Source organism: Tarenaya hassleriana, unplaced genomic scaffold (genome assembly GCF_000463585.1).
Source record: "Tarenaya hassleriana unplaced genomic scaffold, ASM46358v1 Cleome32, whole genome shotgun sequence".
NCBI classification, from domain to species: Eukaryota; Viridiplantae; Streptophyta; class Magnoliopsida; order Brassicales; family Cleomaceae; genus Tarenaya; species Tarenaya hassleriana.
In genome coordinates this window covers 1,206,465-1,220,920 of record NW_010966372.1, presented here as the reverse complement: position 1 = coordinate 1,220,920, position 14,456 = coordinate 1,206,465, and the positions used below count along the sequence as shown (strand labels likewise).

The 14,456-nt window shown below is 36.2% G+C and overlaps 3 protein-coding genes across 3 annotated transcripts; 1 reads left to right on the top strand and 2 right to left on the bottom strand.

The window, feature by feature from the left end:
* The first annotated feature begins 1,191 nt into the window (after nt 1–1,191).
* LOC104821040 (probable WRKY transcription factor 72) lies at nt 1,192–4,111 on the top strand. Its single transcript, XM_010551764.2, has 6 exons — nt 1,192–1,365; nt 1,750–1,836; nt 1,960–2,538; nt 2,632–2,745; nt 2,822–2,919; nt 3,125–4,111. The coding sequence occupies exons 1-6, from the start codon at nt 1,276–1,278 to the stop codon at nt 3,930–3,932; spliced, it is 1,776 nt and encodes a 591-aa protein (XP_010550066.1). The 5' UTR covers nt 1,192–1,275; the 3' UTR covers nt 3,933–4,111.
* Nucleotides 4,112–4,471: 360 nt separating this feature from the next.
* LOC104821039 (homeobox-leucine zipper protein HAT7) lies at nt 4,472–6,154 on the bottom strand. The gene is made up of 3 exons (XM_010551763.1): nt 5,841–6,154; nt 5,279–5,679; nt 4,472–4,898 (listed from the first exon to the last, which is right to left on the bottom strand). The coding sequence occupies exons 1-3, from the start codon at nt 5,953–5,955 to the stop codon at nt 4,590–4,592; spliced, it is 825 nt and encodes a 274-aa protein (XP_010550065.1). The 5' UTR covers nt 5,956–6,154; the 3' UTR covers nt 4,472–4,589.
* Nucleotides 6,155–9,089: 2,935 nt separating this feature from the next.
* On the bottom strand, nt 9,090–10,456 carry LOC104821169 (binding partner of ACD11 1). Its single transcript, XM_010551968.2, has 5 exons — nt 10,333–10,456; nt 9,828–9,966; nt 9,660–9,735; nt 9,447–9,551; nt 9,090–9,326 (listed from the first exon to the last, which is right to left on the bottom strand). The coding sequence occupies exons 2-5, from the start codon at nt 9,935–9,937 to the stop codon at nt 9,090–9,092; spliced, it is 528 nt and encodes a 175-aa protein (XP_010550270.1). The 5' UTR covers nt 9,938–9,966; nt 10,333–10,456.
* Nucleotides 10,457–14,456: the final 4,000 nt, after the last annotated feature.

Sequence of the window (14,456 nt, the reverse complement as noted above, 5' to 3'; positions counted from 1 at the left end):
ATTAATATGAATTAATAGTGGATTAAACCATTGACAAGAAAATCTTCATTTCGATACTGATTAAAGTTTAAAAAATCAAATTAATGACGTAAGTTGAGTTTATTAAAATGTGCATGTGTACATATATTCGTAGAATCAGATCCCATATATAATCGTAAAACGTTTTTTATATACGCAAAATTACCGTGTGAAAGCAGCGTATTGACCGGAATAAATTAAACAACCGTTTTTACAGCCTTTGTCTTAATTAATTTCCTTTATATTTATTTTGTCTGTACTTAATTAACTTGAGTTAGTATTTCATTAATTTAATATTGAGCAACAATTATCTTCAAATATACCATATTCTAAAGCTGTTATATCCTCTTTACTATTTTTCTATTTTTAAACACCAAAAATATATAATTAAGCCTGCTTACAGTTATATGTATTTGTATGTGCATAGGAGGAAACTATTACATCGGGGGATATTATATACATGTATTTTAATTAAGTACAAGGATATTAAAATCACTGGAAATATTTTCTTTTAAAATAGGAAATGAAAGTGAATCGACATGTTCTGTGTCATGTCTGTATAATGCGTAGATTAAATGAAATATATTTTTTTCTGGGGAAAACACAATTTCAGAATGAATATATATATATAAGGCTGAGAACGATTCATATAAAATTATGTATTATGTATATCATTTATCGGGCGAGGACTAAACAAATAGTATAGGGTTTAAAGCGTTGACGAATGCCCATGTGAGGCTACGAGATACAAGTCTTCTTCTTCTTCCATGAAGCTTCAACCATATCCCCTCTTCACATTCTTCGATCTCTAGTTGACGCCGCAGATTTAGGCTCTCTCTCTCTCTCATCAGCATTATATATAATATATAGTCCGATTACATGGTTACATCCGTATTTTATCTACATTTGGTTCATTATATATTATCAACAAAGTCAAGAATTTAAATTAGTTTTCCCGTTACCCTCTTAAAATATATAACTCGGATTACATATGATTGGAAGAAAAAAGCATCCGACGGTCGAAAGGGTCGTCGCCTCGTGGTTGAGTTGAATAATGTACGATTTTTTAAAAGATAAAAACAAAGAACAAGTTGAGATGTTGACGATTTGGGTCCCTTGGACAATGTACGCATCTGTTTTGGCTATAAGTAAAGGGCGCAATATGAAATGGATTCGGTAGAAGAAGACAACGCAAGAAGAAGAATATCTTCAGACAAGAATTAATTAGAAGACAGAGATCTTCTAGTTACAAGATCCATGGAAGTCCTACCGAGTTCGGATTCTCCCGTTAAAGATGATGTTGCTGCTTCTTGTCCTGAAGATGGATGTGGCCATGAAACCCGAAAGGTGATTCTTCAATCATCTACTTAAACATATACGTGTATATGCCTATATATATAATTATACGCCTTCATATATATATATATATGGTTTGCAATTGCATCACGTAACTGAGGTTATGATGTATTTATCCGTGTTTATATATATATACGGGTATAGTTTCTGAAATTAGTATTCGGCATAAGAATTCTACCTGTAGAAATTTATCTTTTCGATATTTGTAATTATTGAATCTTGCCTAGCTAGAGAAAAAAAGATGATTTTTTTTTTTGCTGGTTGACCTTAATATATATACACTTCGTACAGGTTCTCGACCTTAATTCATGTTGGTGCACCATGATGAATATGGAATTCTCTCTTTCGTTATTTAATTATGCGAACGAATTATAGGTCGGATTCCGAAAACAAAGACACGAGAGCGGTCGACATTCATCTCCACCCACCTCCAAGACCAATAACATGACCGGAAAGAAAGAGGTACCCAACGGCCGAAAAAAATATTTTTTTTTTTGCTGGTTGATTTAATGTAGGGATAGATTCTCCGGATGGATGGAGAAACAAATTGATACTTCTTTTTTAAAAAAATAAATTTTTCGATAGGGTGATTATGAACTCGAGACCGCCAAGGCAGAGATGAGCGAGGTGAAGGAAGAGAACGAGAGGCTGAAAATGATGCTCGAAAGGATCGAAAACGACTACAAGTCTCTCAAGCTCAGATTGTTTGACGTAATCCGACAGGACAAAACTTCAGCCAAGCCGGTTCGAGAATCTCTTACGGATCAAGATCTGTGTCCGTCCGACCAAGAACATGAGCTCGTGTCGCTCTCCCTGGGGAGAAGAAGTTCTTCCCCAATCTCCAAGAAAGAAGAGAAAATAGGTTCAACCAACTCAGGAGCCATAGAGAACGAAGAGCTGACCAAAGCCGGCTTGACTCTTGGGTTTGGCAGCGACGGTCCTAGCCCGAACACAGGGGCATCTACCGAGAACGTAGTGAACTCGAGCCGGGAAAACAGTTTGGAAGAGAGGAATAACAAGGAGGAAGAAGCTGGGGCGGAAACTTGGCCCCCAAGAAAAGTTGCCGGGAAGAGAAGCCCTGATGGCGATGCAGATGATATTGGTCAGCAAAATCAGGTTAAGAGAGCTAGGGTCTGTGTTAGAGCAAGATGTGACACACCAACGGTACGTATTTCATAGGAAATACATTTTATCAACATATATATTTGATTAATTTTCATTCATTGTATATGACATGTTAATGTTATTGAATTATAGATGAATGATGGATGCCAATGGAGGAAATACGGACAAAAGATCGCAAAAGGAAATCCATGTCCACGAGCTTACTATCGTTGCACAGTTGCAGCCGGTTGCCCCGTCAGAAAACAGGTATATATATACATCTATATATCAATTAATTAATATACGTAGATGGGTATCTAAAAATAGTCTGAAATGTTTTCAGGTTCAAAGATGTGCAGACGACATGTCCATACTGATAACAACCTACGAAGGAACACACAACCACACTCTCCCACTGTCGGCAACCGCCATGGCCTCCACCACCTCGGCGGCCGCCTCCATGCTCCTCTCCGGATCCTCCGCGTCAGCTCAGACAAACGCCACCACTACGTAGATGGGTATCTAAAAATAGTCTGAAATGTTTTCAGGTTCAAAGATGTGCAGACGACATGTCCATACTGATAACAACCTACGAAGGAACACACAACCACACTCTCCCACTGTCGGCAACCGCCATGGCCTCCACCACCTCGGCGGCCGCCTCCATGCTCCTCTCCGGATCCTCCGCGTCAGCTCAGACAACCGCCACCACGTCAGCTTCCGAGATGATCGGAACTGGCTTCAACTTCAATATCTACGATAATTCAAGATTCGCCAATAAGCCCTTCTATTCCCCGGCCGCCACCGTTCTCTCTCCGTTGCACCCTACCGTCACTCTAGACCTCACTGCTCCACAGCCACCGTCTTCTTCGCTGTCTTCTTTGAGTTTCAACAGATTCTCAAGCTCTACTTCCTCACGGAGATTCCCCTCCACTAGCTTTAGTTTCTCTTCTTCATCAGATTCGGCGGCAGTCAATCTTCCCGCCATGTGGGGTAACGCAAATGGGTACACGTATTCTAGCTTAGTTCCCTACAGCAATGTCCAATCCGGACAACCTAATACTCTAAACATAGCTAAACCAGCAACACAGAATCCACAAACACTGACCGAAACCCTAACAAAAGCACTTACTTCTGACCCAAGTTTCCAGTCCGTGATCGCTGCGGCCATCTCAACAATGGTTGGGTCGGGGAACGGGGATCAACAAAACGGGCAGAATCTGATACAGAAGATGAACGCACAGATCAACAATTCGCCAAGCAATCAACAAACGGCGAATAGTAACAAAGCAGGGTGTGGAGGGTATTTCAGCAGCTTATTGCTGTCGAATATGGGGAATCCTCAGACGGGAGGGCCGTCAGAACAGACGTCGTCGCAGTTGCCGTTTTCTATCTTCAAGAACACTTCTTCGAGTACCACGACTAGTTTTGTGAACAAAGACGACAAGAGTTGATTCAGACATTTAGATTCTATAGTTTTTTTTTTTTTTTTTTTTTTTCGCGAGTATCTTGCTGTGTTTATTGGCACCGAACCGAATGCAAACTCTTCAAATGTAAAATTTCGCCACAACCCCAAAAGGCAATACAATACTGTCTTTGGAATGTGTGCTTAAAATAATCCTTCTCCGCCATATATATATATATATGAGAAAGAAAATCCCATCTTAAAAATATTTCATGGTTACATGGTTGGTTGAATGGCAGAGCTGGAATCCCACTCGATAGCACATGCATCTTAATTTTTATTATTATATTTATTTGTTGAGTTTTCTGTTTTAATACTGTGCTTCCAACTTAGCAATATAATAAAACCAAACCAATATATATATATATATATATATATATATATAAATTCACCAGAATGAAAACGAAATGGAATATCTAATAGTGCTCTGAAGATGCAAGAATGAAATAGTTTCCGATGACTTCAACTGAAAACAGTAATATATAATAATTTCAACTGAAAGCAGTAATATATAAATAAATTTCAAAGGAGAAAAAAAATATTTCAGATATATATCTTCTTCTTCATCTTCATGTTACAACCGGAAAACGATTTATGATCATGGGACAAAACAAAATCAAATAAAAGGAGAAAATAGGCGAGGGGACTAATTGAAGGGGAGGGGATGGTGATGCTGATCAGGCCATGCCCAGTAACCAGCCGACGTCGTTTCATCGATTCCATTGAACATGTTGCAGAAGCTCTCTTCTTGAGCCATCCGATGATCGATTTGGTTCGCTGTCGCCGTGTTTGATCTGATGATGGACGAAGGGAAGAGATCTTTGATCATGTTCACTTGTGTCCTTGTCGTCGTCATGTCCGAACCATTCTCTCTGCTTCCATTGTTACTCCATGAAACCTCTGCTTCTCCCTTTGCCTTCCCTTCGTTACACTCTTTTTTCCTTAGCGCCAGTAACTGTAACATCATATTTGTTAAGCCAATAATTATTAGACACTTTTCATTTCGTGTTAGAACAAAAATAAAAAATATGTATCATAAGTTATGGTTATGTCAACTGAGGTGAAACGCCCTTTGGTATTTAACAATTGTTTAATTAAATATTGATCAAGAATCTTTTATATTTAACAAAGGAATTTACTGCATTTTGATGACAGACATCTTAAGAGTGTTGGATCAAGCACCTAACAATGATCTCTGTCCTACTCTTTATTAAATCACTCTATATATGTTCCCAGGTATCTATACATATATTCATGGTTTATACGTATATATCTATGGTAATTGGTGAATAATTATGTAGATATATGAAAGTAATTAACGATATAATACAGTACCTCGGCATTGAGTTTCTTGTTCTGGGCATGAAGAGCATCATTGTCGGCTTTAAGAACCTCGAACTGTTTCCTGAGGGCTCCATAGTCAGACTCGAGCTGTTTCGTCTTCCATCTGGCTCGTCTGTTCTGAAACCAAATCGCGATCTGTCTCGGTTGAAGCCCTAAGGCCTTCGCCAGCTGGATCTTCCTCTCGGGCTCGAGCTTGTTCCCCAATTCGAAGCTCTTCTCGAGTGCCCTGACTTGTTCCAAGTTAAGTCTCTTCTTCTTCTCCCCCAAGAGCTGTGATCCCTCGTCCGACAGATCTCCTTCCGCTTCCTCGTGACCGTTTGTCGTGATTTTTTGGTTTTGATCCGCGCCCAGTAACGACATAGACATGTTCATCATGTAGTTTCCGCCTACCCCTATTAGCAAATATGAATATGGGACACACGAGAACAATTTGGATATATAGATCTTACTTGATATTCAATAGGTAAAACACCAAACATATTTACATGATACGTAGATAAAAAAACGATATATAAAGATATATGTTAATTGAGAGAGAGAGGATTGTATATACCATGGAAGAGGTGAGGGGGGCAAGAGGGGAGAGAGGGAGGAGAAGTAAGGTGGTGACCACCATTGTCTTCGTGATGGAGTTGCTGGAACATAAAACCGTGAGGAGGAAAGTCCATATTCAATCTCAATCCTGCTGCTTAATACTGCTGTCTCGATCATACATAAACTCATTTACCAGTCACTTTAGGATAGATATGTGTGCGTGTGATGTTGGGTTCTTGGAGTTTTTGGTGTTTTCTCACCCTCGCTTATACCCTATATCCAAGAACACATGGGAGAGAGATGGAGAGAGAGAGAGAGAGAGAGAGAGAGAGGAGAGATCGATCACTTCATGGGAGTTTTCTAGGACTCGTCCTTTATACCACTTAGTTCTCTCTCTCTCTCTCTCCATTTCTGGGGCACTTGGGCAAACACACATGCATGTTTGACATCCATTTTCTCCTCCTTAACTGTTTAACTTTAAATTAATACAGCTTTACACAACAACAAAACAACTAATATATACATGAAAAACATATATAACTGTATCTGTTGTTTTTTCTTTTCTAGAAAAAAAAAACTACATGTATACATACATGTATATATGTTAGAACAACAGTACTCATGTTTTCTTGATAGTTGCCAGCTCCGAATGCATGTGGTCTCTATTCCTATGTGATCATGGTTATAACACAGTTAATGTTTGAGCACTTCATAAATATAACATAAACTTTTATATATATATATAAGAAAAGAACATGGAATCCAGCAGCTAGGGAATTAACTCGCTGTAATGGATAGATACGATCTATCTATCTGTATCACAATTATACCGGAGACATTCACATTTTGCAGGCTCCGTAGTCAACATTATACTATGTACTTTTTTTTAATTAGTACGGTTAAAATATTTTTATTCTAATAATAATAATACATGATATTTTTACATCTTCTGATTATAGAGCATGAACAGCGAATACTTTGACGTTAGCTCCAAAAAAATACGATATACTAGTACTACACTACTGCGTTGGAGACTTGGAATTTATTGTAATATATTGTGTTTTATTATTTTCAATAAATATACTATAATGGCGTGCGTCGTTAAGATATGTACACATTTCAATAAAACAGTTTATTGATAAGTCTAATACACACACTTTACGATAACATAATATCATTGGTCATTCCAATCGGCTGCTGATGTTATTAACACGAAATTAAGTTCAATATAATTTTAAACCGACGACAAAATTAAATTAAAGAGCAGTGAGATACCCATACTCCCATCCTTGAAGGTAGGCGACCCATCAGGGGACTGTCGCCTATAAAAATATTTTTATCGTACGGTGAGCTTGACTTAATTAAATTATTTTAATATGGCTAAACCGAATATATATTGCATAATAGACTCCGAATTTTCAATTATTAATTATTTAATTATAAAATAATTATTTATAATCTGCGAAATTAAGGATTTGCTAGTGTCTATCAGCGCATAGATCGCTAATTGTATATTTTATGGGGTGAATCTTTTAATTTTTATTGCCTTTTTTTTTATTTTTGTTACATTTTTCTGCAGTTTTTGTATATTATTATTATTATTATTATTATTATTATTATTTCAAAAAATGTACCATCCAAGCTGCAGTTGACATCGCCACACCACTCATTGGCTTTCGAGAAAACATTCTACAGGAAGATTAATGTTTCTCTTCCAGATAGTAAATGTGTACACGCCACCTACTCGTATATTGCCGTTACATGACTACTATGTGTATATATATATATATATATATATATATATATATATAGAGAGAGAGGTTTAATTAATGTAAAACAATATATATATATATATATATATATAACATGAGGAATTGATTACACAAATGATGAGGGATTTGCCTTTTTTTCACTCTACAAAGTTTTGTATGGGAAAGATTTGATGAGTATCCAAGGTAGATGTGAATGATATACCCACTACCACTAGTTCCCACTTGTCATGTCTGTGTTATCTTATACATATACACGCAAAATATATTATACATTATATGTAGTTCATGTATATTTTCCACATACATACATACATGCATGTACATGTGTATGAGCATATACCATATATAATATTGTACAATGGGTGTGGATCCTACGATATAGTGCTCTAGACACCTGGCCTAGGACAAGGGCTATCACATGCTCATATATATTGGAAATATTAAGAGTATAATGCCTATCCATATGGGAAATTATACATCCTTCGTTTGCTCCAAAATGATTCCAACAATATTTATTTAATATTTGGCAATTTAAAATCGAATATCGAAGATATAAAATAAGAAATATCTCCAACTAGCTCCACTGCTCCCATGTGCCCTGCTTCCTCTTTCTTCGGATTCTTCACCTCTCTCTCTCTCTCTCTCTCTCTCTCTCTTTTTATATCTGCGCTCGTTCATCCCTTTTCTTCAACATATGTATATATATATATATAGTTGTATTAATTTCTTGTATCATATGCATAATTATTTATATATATATATATAGTTGTGTTAATTTATTGTATCATATGCATAATTATTTATATATATATATATATGTGCAAATAAACGAGAACATTAAGTAGGATCGTTGGGACCGCAATGGATGACGGTAATAAACTATGTTGACATACGTGTTCTAGTATCTTACGTATAAAATCATCATTAATTAGTAATTAAAGTATACAATATCATGCTAAAATTGTTAATTACCTTAAACTGTGAGATTTTAAATTTTCATTACGGGAAATCTGTCAAGCTATATAACATTAGCTTATGATTTCAACCAACACCGTATACAAGAGAAGATCACCCATTTCATTTTTTTAATCTTCAAATAAACGCAAAATAATCGTAATTAATAAAACATAACATTACTATTGATTCCTTATTTACTTGCTCGATCCCCCATCTCGGCCGCAGTTTTCGCGGCTCTGCCCAACGCGTCCGACACCCACAGAGCTCCTCTAGCAAAGTAGCGACTGTTAACCGCCGCGTTTGCGGCGGAAACGGCCGCCCTGAGAAGAAACTATCCATTTCCTTTGTCCAACGGTAGGAACAATTGCTGTCGGTTGTTAATAACATGGCGGGGCATGCCAACATTCAATATTTTTTATATATATAGATGGGCCTACTTTTCTTTTTTTAAGTTTTGATATATCTTTACCAATCAATCAATACTTGTGCATACGTTTATCACCCACATTATTAAATAAAATAACATTCGGTACATATAACTAGTTACTGGCTTCCATGCTTGACTGAATGTTCTGAGTCAGCCCTATTCGTTGGCTGAGCTCGGCGAACTTGGCCGTGGCCACTGTGGTCAGCTTGTAAGACTCGTCCAGGGCCTTTGCCTTCACGATCACGTCTTTCCCCAGGACGTATCCTCTCGCTATCATTGCCTTCACCACCTCTTGAGCCACGGTCACTGCCTCTCCAGGGGACGAAGCAAACGCGTCCGTGCGAGTGACCTATATATGGGTTGAACCCGACCAAATTCACGCGCTAAGTGTTAAGATATTTGCCCAAAATGTACATGTTTCAAAACTTTGGAGAGAAGAAACCCGGTTCATTATGCGAATTTCCGTTACCATCGAGCTATAATTCCCATCTGTTTTCCACGTGGGAGTGTCGGGTTCGTCGAAATACACGCCCCACATCGATATACAAACCGTCTGGTCGACGATCGTAGCGCCCTGAAAACATTACCGTGATAACATTTTCCATTAGGGAAACAGAAAAAAAGGATAAAAGAATGCAATCCTCAAGGCAAAAACATGGTGGCAGATTTGGGAGTGACTCACGCTAAGCAACAAGGCAGTCTCCAAAGAATATGCATCTCTGAAAGTTACATAGGCCGTGCACGCACTTTCTTCGTGTCTGAACACCGACATATATAGAGACAGCATTTATCGAAATTCATGGGGGATTACATAACAAATGTGAACATGTCTTGAGAGAAAGAGCATCACCTAATGAGATCGAGGTGGTCGACCAATCCACAGTAAGAAAAGAAATCAAGAAGTTCCTTCTCGGTTGCTTTAGGGGACAAGTTTGTGACTTCAGCAATGTAACCACACATTTGAGCAAATCTTCAGACACACCAGAACCCTAACTTCAGAAAGACGCGTTCATCAGATCGCTTACATTTATACAGCAATAAACCCACTTGGTGTTCTTCCCCGACATCGAAACATGAACCCTTTTTTTTTTGGGGGGAAGAAGGAATAGGATAAGGCCATGGTACCAAGAAATATCTATCTTCTTATCATCTCGCAGCAGCTTAATTACTCAAGTGGTCCCTTTCGATCAGATAATCAATCAAAGGAACAGAAGAAATCATAATCTTGGAAGCTTCTACCAAAATTCAGTTCGAGGAATTGAAACGAGCCAATCAAGAAACCGATTGAGGAAACGAAAACAAGATTGCAATTCTCAAGAACAGCGACTAATTCAACGATAATTTGAAAAGATTACCCGCAGATTGATGAGACGATTAAGGGCTTTGGATCATGGAGAATACAAGCAAGAGGAACAGAAAGACAGGGTGTGTGAAGTTGCCGACGGCACAGCCCCTGCTTCTCTTCTAATGAGAGGCCGAAAGCCGACCAACTTTTATCACACGAGGCGCGTGTTCAATACTTTCTTTTTTAATTAATTAATTAATATGTATTTGTTAAATTAATTTCGGTATTTTTTTTTTCTCTGATAACCTTATTTGGGGTTTATTGAGTTTATTAGTTAGCCCATTGGATCGAACTTTTAGACAAAACAAGAAAGAAAAAAGGCATCCAAACTTGTTGGGCTTGGACCCAATTCACGTGTCCAACTACTTGGGCTTCAGAAAGATAGAAAATTGGGCCCACTTTCACCGTGCCTCGCCATATAACACCGCGATGGCATTTTCCTCTTGTATGATTTCATTCACATATTTCAGAATTTCAATTACACAAGACGATTTGAAAAGAATAAGTTGATAAACTGATAGCTTTTAAGTGTATATCAGCACAAAATCTTATTCTACGGTCACCATTCCATATGATCCTAATAATATCCAAGTCACGAGCCAAAAAATAATAATAAAATGAAAAAGAATATGGGTAAAAATTCATAATAAAAAATGTGCGGTCCATAAATGTGAAATAGATATGCGCCGATCGATTGGTTTAATAGCAAGAAAGGACAAGGGTTGAAAAGTCAAGAATGCGGACAGCCATAGGACCTTCTTACAGCACGTCCATGTCTTTTTTTCGACGATACCGTTAAAACGGTGATAACGACCTACATAAATGACTCCCCTTTTTTTTTTTCTCTCCTTCCTCTCATAAATTTCATATTCGTTTTCGTTCCTTTTTTATTTAAAATTTTTAAAAAAATATTTAAAAAGAAGAAGAAGAAACTATCCATTTCCTTTGTCCAACGGTAGGAACAATTGCTGTCGGTTGTTAATAACATGGCGGGGCATGCCAACATTCAATATTTTTTATATATATAGATGGGCCTACTTTTCTTTTTTTAAGTTTTGATATATCTTTACCAATCAATCAATACTTGTGCATACGTTTATCACCCACATTATTAAATAAAATAACATTCGGTACATATAACTAGTTACTTTTGTATAAGCTAATTAAACTATGAAATGTGGTTCTAAAAATTTATTGTATTTTAGATAAGCTCGACTTTATAGTCCGTTTCGTGGTGTTACACAGTTGGTACACATGCATGAATAATTAATATATAGTTCCATATCATATTTGGATGGCACGTTTGAGACTGTTGTGAATGTATCCCACAGTGTATGACCCGGCTGGACCAAAATGATACGGTCAAAGATATTCTTTGCTGACTATATAGATTTGCTATGGTCATAGAAAATATCCCTTCAATTTGAAAAAATAAAAGTTTTTGTTAGAGAAACTGTCTAAAGATTATGTAAAAAGTTCAACCACACACGTAAACGGGTCGGTTGGTTTATCGAACAAATACCAAAAAACATGCATTTATATATACAGTTAGATTTTACCAAACATGGACCGACTTCCGAATACGTATCGTATAATAACATTAGACTTCTAACACGTTACACAACGATCGATTTGAAATTCTCCAAACACAAAGGACGAGGAGAAGATAACAACACCTTGTTTATTTATTTGGCCAAACAGTAATGGGTGAGAAAAGTTTACCCTTATAAAGTTCGGGTAAATTTTAAGGTAATAGAGAATTGACCGCAAGGGTAAAAATGTCTCAATGGTAACATATTAAGATGAAAGAGACAACGTCAAGGGCCCCAGTTACCACCAAACTTTACTGCTAGAATTTATGGTTTATGTTTCGTTTATATCCTATAATATAGGACAGCATGTATATATATACACACGCACGCACATATACATATACATATATATTTTCTATCTTTTGGCTTGGCGATTTCACATGCTAGAAGATCGGGGAAGCCATATTTACCTTTCTTTCACCGTCTATACTCCGTCAAATAATTACCGGACTCGTACTATTCCTAACAATAATTAACATTTTGGTGAAAAGAAAATAAATCAATGATAATATTATTCAAACCGATAAGTGAAATTTATTTTAAGTTGGTCTTTCAACGTGAATATTCTATTCCCAAAGATGGCTGATTGGGCATCCATCAAAACATTGGATTTTCATGCACTATAAAAAAAAATGCTAGGGTTCAGGAAATATTTGTTAGATAGAATGAGAAAAAAGAAAGACTATTTACAAATGCGTACACGTAAGCATTATTATTAAAGGGAGATGTATATACTTTTTTTAAATGTAAAATATCTTTGGACTCTCTCATACGTATACCAGTTTGTAGCTTAATTTGTATATTTGACCAATGAAACAATTCTACAAAAATATATTGCCATTATACATATAGCTGCGTGATATATCAAATCATATATAGGTTTTTTTTTTTTTTTTTTTGCATGGGGGCAAGAGATCGTTTTCTACATGCAACGAACAAGTAATAAATCACTTGAAGATCGCCGGAAACGACGACGTACGATAGGCCGTTTAAAAGGACATTGGTCAAACGCAAAACATGAACACCACTGTGCATGTTTGGTAATCTTAACGAAACTACTGTTTATTTAAGAAAGAAAGAAAAAAAAACACGAACGGTTGGTTCGTTGGTCCTTTAATTAGACTCAGTATCACATTTTTTATAAAGTGTTTGATATTTCCATGATATATATTTTTTTTTACATGGGTCCTAACAAAAAGCCGCAGAAAAGGTTTCTTTAATTAGTTGTTGTGTAGAAAATATTATTTTCAACCGATTTAACTACCCTCCCCTAAGACGTTAAAGTTAATTACATAAATTAACATGAAGTGGTCCTCACAAGTAATAAATCACTTGAAGATCGCCGGAAACGACGACGTACGATAGGCCGTTTAAAAGGACATTGGTCAAACGCAAAACATGAACACCACTGTGCATGTTTGGTAATCTTAACGAAACTACTGTTTATTTAAGAAAGAAAGAAAAAAAAACACGAACGGTTGGTTCGTTGGTCCTTTAATTAGACTCAGTATCACATTTTTTATAAAGTGTTTGATATTTCCATGATATATATTTTTTTTTACATGGGTCCTAACAAAAAGCCGCAGAAAAGGTTTCTTTAATTAGTTGTTGTGTAGAAAATATTATTTTCAACCGATTTAACTACCCTCCCCTAAGACGTTAAAGTTAATTACATAAATTAACATGAAGTGGTCCTCCAAAAAAAAAGATATCGTTCAGTTTTTTTTTTCTTTTTTTTTGCAAACGTATATAAGAAGAATATATATATGTATAAGATCCAAAACTTTAGGGTGGTGGTATAATACATATACCAACATAGATACAGTGATGCATACATATATTATATATATACGTTTCGTATATTGTCTCTCTGTGGGGTCTATCCTATATATACATATGCAAGTCGGCGATCATATGCGTGACAAAGTTAATTTGTAACAAAATCATGTGAATAAAATCTTGTCAAATCATTTAATAAATGCTTTCATGTACGCAGATACATTATTGTAATGAAAATTAATAATAACTTACTGCACTAATTTATGCAGAGATTGTGGCGCTTGATCCGACAAATTGGGGTACTACTGTCACTAATATCCTCCCATCTGTTCACATGACGACAAAACTTCGTATGAAATCTTGTTTACATTGGTCTCTGGCCTGAATTAAAACTTAATTAAATATTTGCTAATTATATATATATATATTAATTTAATTTTTTTGCTTTGTGGGGATGGATGGCTTTATTACAAAAAGAGACTACATCAGTGTACGTGACATCAATGTTTTTTGTTGCTCATTTCGATCAAACGGACGTTAGTGATTATTATTAACGCCATTAGAAAACAATGTAAATTTGTCTGACGTTGAGGCCTTTTGCATGGATCACAAAAAAATATGTTAATATGTTATGCCATCGAATCTTTTATTTCTAATAATTACCCAAAAGCTTTGTTTTGTTTTTTGTCTTTTATTGCTCTGATATATATATATGGATCCTCTTGATCGACTTTAAAATATACGATTGAAGAAAACCCTAGGA